The 6,996-nt window shown below is 42.8% G+C and overlaps 1 protein-coding gene across 1 annotated transcript in view; it reads right to left on the bottom strand.

The window, feature by feature from the left end:
- The window catches only part of Nmu (neuromedin U), a 26,567-nt gene extending 20,158 nt beyond the window's left edge, over positions 1–6,409 (bottom strand). Inside the window, exons 1-2 of the mRNA XM_028780724.1 lie at positions 6,292–6,409; positions 1,291–1,349 (exon numbers count right to left, since the gene is read on the bottom strand). Coding sequence (XP_028636557.1) covers positions 1,291–1,349; positions 6,292–6,409 — 177 coding nt within the window. The remainder of the gene's footprint in view (positions 1–1,290; positions 1,350–6,291) is intronic.
- Between the last annotated feature and the right edge of the window lie 587 nt (positions 6,410–6,996).

Below are 6,996 nucleotides of genomic sequence, written 5' to 3'. Positions count from 1 at the left end.
CTACTGCATTCCCTCCCATCCCCCACCTCCTAACCCTTTTCCCTCCCAAACTCATGTGCTCTTCCAGTGCTGCCAGCATGTGCATAGATGAAAGTCCATCTTGTGGAACACAGATAGCCTTGCAAGCAGCTTATACTTTTGAGCTTTTATAATGAAGCATAATGTTCTCTGCCGTCTCAGCTATAGCCTGCAAATTTGGATTTACAATGTTTTTGTCATTAAATTCTAAGTATAATTTCTTGTCTGTTCCAGGCCTATTTGTCATAAATGGTACTTACCTCCCAAACAAATGGAATGCTTAAGTCATGAATTTGCTATTTTCTTACTGTATTGCAGTATAATTGGGAAAATCTACTAGATCTTTTTCTAATGTATGAAACCTTGCTTTCTAACCTATCATGTTCTGGTTCTTTAATGCTTATTTTCCCTCATGATATTCTAGGACTTGTTACACTGGTAGTCATTGGTATGTATTAATAATGATGGCTACACCTTCTTGTCCATCTTTTATATGTATATAAATGGTTAATTGTCAGTTTTGAGAGCTCGCATTTCTGAATTTTATTTTATTAGCTATGAAGACTACCACCCCAGTTTTTCTCTCAGTTCATATTTGCTTTATATATCATTTCCATCCTCCCATACGTCAACCACTACCCATGTTATGTGTGATTCTTTATGTATGAGTGAATGATGGAAGGGGTACACTGGAGATTCAGCTAGGGTCTCATAGATGCTGGGCAAGCAAGCATTCGTCCACAAGGTGTAACTTCAGCTCTTAGGTGTGAGTCTTAATAGATAGTTATTCCTGGATTGTAAACAGCTGGAACACAAATACAAATGAGAATCCATGTCCTTAAGTGGTATATTTTAGCATGTTTACATTTATTATAATTACCCCCCTTTAAAGCTTGTTTCTGCTGTCTAATTTTTACCATTTACTGTTTTATTTCCTTTTATCTTTCCTTCTATCTTCTAGTGTTTTCTGAGATAGGATCTTAGAATATTCATGTATGTATGAATCTATATATCTATATATCAGGCTGACTTTAAACTCATTATGTACCTCAGTTTAGTCTCAAACTTACAAGAATCCTCCTGCCTCCGCTTCCTAAGTGCTAGAATTATAGGTGTGTTTTAACTTCTATTTTAATAAGACACTCTTAACTATTATGATACCACAATGTTGGTAAAGTCAGTTTCCCCCAAAGTTCACTTACAACGTTTCACTTTACCGTAATAATTTTAAGGAAGTTGGAAGTTCTGCTACTGTTTGCAAGAATAACTCACCTCATTCCACAGCTGTAGTTCTTTTTCTGGCTGTAATCTTTGAGGTGATATTGGCACACCTAAAAATAAATTTTGAATATACATTAATGTTATTATATCATCATGTTTCTTTTTCAAATTAATTATCTCTATGTAATTCCATTTCAGATTCTGGTTGTCATGTTGTTGGTTTTTTTCTTTTTTTGCTATAAATTACTACCAAGCTAATTCAACTAGATATGTCAATATTTGACCTTTTATAAAAAGCCATGTTTATCAAAAACATCCCAATAACGTAGTCGAGATAGTAGTCTGAAGAATCAATTACCTTTATCTTAACATAAAAACTTATCTGATTGCTCATAGTAGCTTTATTCAATTTGCCTGAAAGAGGAAACAATCCAATAATATATGCAAAGTTGTGATAAGCACTTCAAAAACAACATGTTCTTAATCCTCACACTAAACTTCCCAGAGAGACATTATTATTTCTAACTCAGGAGAAGAAAACAGAAGCAAGCTAGTTTGTATAAGGCTACCTAAATAAATAGGTAGCAAGAAGCATGTGATGGGTTTTGTTTTGTTTTAGAGACAGGGTCACTATGTCTCCCAAGCTGTCCACAAATCACAATCCCCTTGTCTCAGCTTCTTGATCGCTGGAATTACAGGTGTGTACCTTTGTGCCTGGCTTCAATGAATATTGCCAAATATCTCTGGCTGGCTATAAATTCTGATGAGTCAGATTTTCCCTAAGTCTTCTACTTTGTACTCAATATTGGCTCAAGCTCTAGCAGGCTTTTCCTATTATTTAATTTAAGTTATAATACTAATCACAATTAACTACATTTTCTGTATTATTGACCTAATCCTGGTATGTGTGTGTGTGTTTGTGAGTGCATGTGTGCACACATCACATGTGTGCATGCGTGTGTGCCCTAAGACTCAAACCAAGGGCCATACACATATAAGACCTTTTACTAACCATTGTTAGTCCTTTTTGTGGCGGTGAGTTTTACACACAACTTAGAAGCATCATATAAAGAGCTGGTTATGTTCCGAACCTGGTGAAACCCCCTGTGAAGGCACCCCCTTTTATGGAACCCTATTTATGGAAGAGTCCTCCATACTCTTCAGTGATAAATTGCCCACCATACCACAACCATTCATGGCAGGCCACAGTTGCCCGGTGAGTCACATTCTGAGCTCTTTCTGCTTGTAGGAAAGGATTAATCTGTCATTTCAAAGCTTCATGTCAAGTACCTGGAGATCTTAGTGATTCTGAGATTCTGATTGACAGGCATTTCTGTGACTCATTTATCTTCATTTCATGTTTAAATATTTGTCTACGTGTGTACATGTGTACTATGCACATGTCTTATGCCTGAGGGGCCATCAGATTCTGTGGAATTGGAGTCACAGGCAGTTTCAAGATCACATGTGGTTGCTTGGGAACAGAACCCGGGTCCTTTGCTTGAGCGGCACATGCCTTTAACCACTCAGCTTATCTCTCCAAACCTGGCATTTCTGTTTAAAGAACGCAGTGTTATGTTCCCAACCCTTTTCCACCCCAGGACAAAATGAAGCTTCCAACTCAGTTGTCTGGCATTAGGGCCAGACTTTGTCACCAAGGCCATTGGGAGTTTGACTCTTTCCAACCCCTAAGCATCCAGGATCTACTTAGAAATCTCCATTGTGCATAACAGTTCTAACCACTAATATCAAAATAAAAAAGGGGGTGGTGTTGCTTTTGTGGCCCTTCTGCAAAACTCAGAAGCACAGTCTTGGGATATGATGAGCCCCCAAATCAAAATGGTTTGCTATAATTGATAGAAATCCACTGTCATTGGAACTGAACCCTAACACAAGGAACAGGGCTTTTCTCTTCCTTTTTCTTACTGTTTATTAGAGTCGATACAATGTTCTGGTTAAGGCACTTGGTGCATTCTGGTTCTGCTGGGTTACGTGGTAACAGAAGGAGATTTATTTAGTTCACACTTTTGGAAACTGCAAGTCTAAGCTCCAACCAGCGAGAACAATTGTGTAATGGGAGAGGAAGCCGGAGGGCAGGGAGGAGCTGATCTTAGTCTTAAACAACCCACTCTCCAAGGAAACAAGAGTTCTAAGGGAACACCTTTAATCCCTTCTGAGGGCAGTGTCCCCAATCTCCCACCAATGTCCCACTAACCTCACTTCTCAAGGTTTCATTATCTCTCGGTTGTTAACACACTGAGAACCAAGATCCCGAAGCACGCGCTTTGGAAGGCATGTTCAACCTAGCACACGGGACTAACACAGCATTTGAAGAAACCAGTATTTGTACTACCATCCATGTTTTCCAAAACACTACCACTCTTCTCTCCTAGATCACTAAGATGACAGCTTCTGCTCATCTTTATCCAGGTATTTCTACTTAAACACTATGTAAGAAAACACACCTGATTATTGTAAAGGTGGCACCAGTGTTCTCTGAAATCCTTCCCTGAAGAGTTAGCATCTGAGAATCTGTTACTACTAACTGAACACTTCCAATCAGTCAATGGATGAAAGATCTAAGCAGGACAGATGATGCTTTAAATCAGTCTTGGCCATGATCTCTTATTGCTTCGGGCATAATCAAGTGACTGGCAGACACCCAAAGTGTGTTCCTATTTCTGAGAAATTTCCCTCTTCAGACATGTTCTCTGAGTGAAGTGTTTCCACACAGCAAGTCTGGCTTCTCTTTATCATCTCACTATCTCTGTCCTCGTGTACTCTGCTCATGTTGGTTTTTGGTTTGTTTGTTTGTTTGTTTGTTTTTGCTAAGGATGATATATTTACTGACACTTATTTTCTTCTGGTTTTAAGACACTTGTTTTTGTCATTTGTAGATAGCTGTAGTTACATCTATGTACTGATCACTCTTGTTAGATCACCTCCAACTTTTGCTTACGTGTGCTATGCATGCCTCTGCCCCTATGTTTAGGCACTTGGAGACTAAGGCAAATTACACTGGCTTTTGATCCTTTCCTCACCGCCCCCCCACCTTGCTACTTTTTTTTTTTTTTAAAGAATGAAATTTGTCTTTTCAGGTCTAAAAGGGAATGAAGACAGAAAATGGCAGTCAGGAAACTTCCTGAGAGTGAAGGAAGCTTTTTGCTTGAATAATATCAAGGTTACTTATGATGTGATAGGTCAGACAGCAGATTCGCTCTTTTGGAAATAAAACTGAAGGGTCATCTAGTTTTTAGGAACCTGCTGACTGCCCAGTTCTCCAAGACGGTCATTTCCTATAGCTACAGAAGCCACCACAAGCCTGCTGCATGCAACATGCATAGAAAACATAGCCTTTCCCCGCAACAAAACAATTTTTAAAGCTATAGTTATCAGGGCTGGTTCCACAGCTCAGAGCACTGTGTGTTCTTCCAAAGAGCCTGGGTTTACTTCTCAGAACTCACAACCAGCTGTAACTCTAGTCCCAAGGGATGCCACACTCTCTTCTGACCTTCCTAAACACCGGGCACACATGAAATGCGCAGGCATATGTGCAAACAAAACACCCATATATCTTAAATAAATAAATACAAATAAAGACTATGATTATCTGGCTACGGGCAGTTTATCTGCTACTGCCAGGCTGCCGATCTCTTTGCAAGTGTATTAAATAAACCTGAATTCTTTAAAAAGGAAAAAAAAACTTATAATTGTTTCCTTCCTTAAGAAGGTAAATGAAATTATCATTCTAATATTTCTAATAAAACATTTAAAAGAGAAAGGGCTAATTTAGCTTGCAAGTCATGGCTACCATGTGGTTGCCACCTTGCTATTTGGTTTTTCTTTATTTCAGAGGACAACTTGTAGATCCTGGGGATCGAACTCGAGTTTTTTGGTTTTTTTGTTGTTGTTTTTGTTTGTTTGTTTGTTTTTGAGACATGGTTTCTCTGTGTAGCTCTGGCTGTCCTGGACTCACTTTGTAGACCAGGCTGCCCTGGAACTCCCAGGGATCCGTCTTCCTCTGCCTTCCTTGTGCTGGAATTAAAGGTGTATTGCACCACGCCTAGCCTTGAACTTTGGTCTTCATGCTTGGTAGCAGGCACCTTTATTAGATGAGCTATCACACTGTCCCTCCCTCTGTCCCATTTGAACAGGCTTTCAGATGAGGGAGGCTGTTTTCCCTCAATGTCTCAGGAACAAAAATTAAAATAATGAAATGAAGGCAACAAAGACGAGCCAGGGAAAGAATGCTGGTCTCTGTCCAGCTCTAATTGAGGGCTCATCTATGAGCTCCCACAATGCTCTGCGTCTGAGATGTTTAAATCGTCAACATTTCTGAAAAATGAACAGCCTACTGACCTGGGAAGCACCTGGAGAATTCATATTTGTAACAAGGCAGTGTTTGGAACTTAAAGGACCCTCAGAAAGCAGGAATGAATGACAACCCCCCCTCCCCCGGTTACCTGGTAACTAAACGTTCTTTACAGCTTCAAGGGACACATTTTGCTCTGCCACTCATCCCGGGCTTCAGACCTCCCTCCCTGGTCTTGCTTTTCCTGTTTTCTGGGAGCCACATTCAAGAGGTCCCCGTTGTCATCAGATCCCGCCTGCCTTGCCAGCTTTAAGTGCCCATCACTGGAAACCTGGATAAGCGTTGTATGCTCACTTCAACTTTCTGTGATGAGAACTCTCTAATTCTGAAAACCTGTTAGCCTGGGTCTCTCCTCCACTTTGTAACTAGCCGGCCTCCCAGGAGGCGCGGCGCAGCGCAACTTTACCTTGCGTTGGCAAGGGGAGCAGCAGATTTTTGTTTCAACCATCAGTCTGTCCAATGACTGAAATGAAAGGGGAAGTGTTTTCATTTTTTTAGACTCCCCCTATGGAGTCTGCAGCCCGCCCTGCACCTTCCCCAGGCGGCTTCAGTCCTGGGCCAGATCCTGGCTTCAGTGGGAAGCAGATTCTAGAAGCGCAGAGAAGAGGCAAGGAAGGTAGAGGAGAGAAACCAGTGCAGCGGCAGCCTGAGGGGTCCTGAGGTAGGGGCTGGTATCTTACCTCTGCAAGTGTACGCACAGCAGGCGAGCAGCAGCAGCAGAGACAGGAGAGGAGATGCGGTTGCAGCGGCCAATTGTCCTGCGGACAGCCCTGGGCGGCGACCTGCTGCTCGCGACATCTCCTTACCTCCAAGCGGCTCTGGATTGCAGACCAGGTACCCGGTGTTGTGCGGGTGTTCTAGCTGTCCCTCAGCCTCACCGGTGCGCCTCTTGCTGAGCTCAGACACCAAAGTGACCATCTCTGCGCGCCACCAACTTTTAAATCTGGCGCACACGTGGGCTGGGCTGGCGTGACCTCACCGCCCCTGGCTCCCTGGCGTCACCCAGACCTGCTGCCGCCCCCGCAGGCCACGCGCTCCCTGGCCGGGTGTCTGACTCAGGGCACCACGCAGTTGGCTCTGAGCTGGAAAATGGAATTAAACCACAGCGGTCCACTCCCATCTGTGGAAGGACTTGGTGGGAGCCAGAGGGGATGTCTGCCTTCAGAGCCTGAGATCAAGGTGGTCAAGTTGGCAGAGGTGGCCACACTCTCCCCTGTGTCGCCTGGGATACCACAGTATACCCAGCCAGCCCATTTGTGCAAGTCTCCTGGTCGGTCTGTAGCTCCCCCAGCCAGGAATCCTCTTGCTGTCCAAGCGCCCTTCTTTTCCTTCCCTGGGTGAGCTCCTGCTCAATGCACAATGCCCAGGGCATCAGAGTGATGTTA

The sequence above is a fragment of the Grammomys surdaster genome, unplaced genomic scaffold (assembly GCF_004785775.1).
Source record: "Grammomys surdaster isolate TR1022 unplaced genomic scaffold, NIH_TR_1.0 372, whole genome shotgun sequence".
Classification (NCBI taxonomy): domain Eukaryota; kingdom Metazoa; phylum Chordata; class Mammalia; order Rodentia; family Muridae; genus Grammomys; species Grammomys surdaster.
The sequence above is the reverse complement of the archived record's forward strand: the minus strand, read 5'-3'. Positions and strand labels throughout refer to the sequence as shown.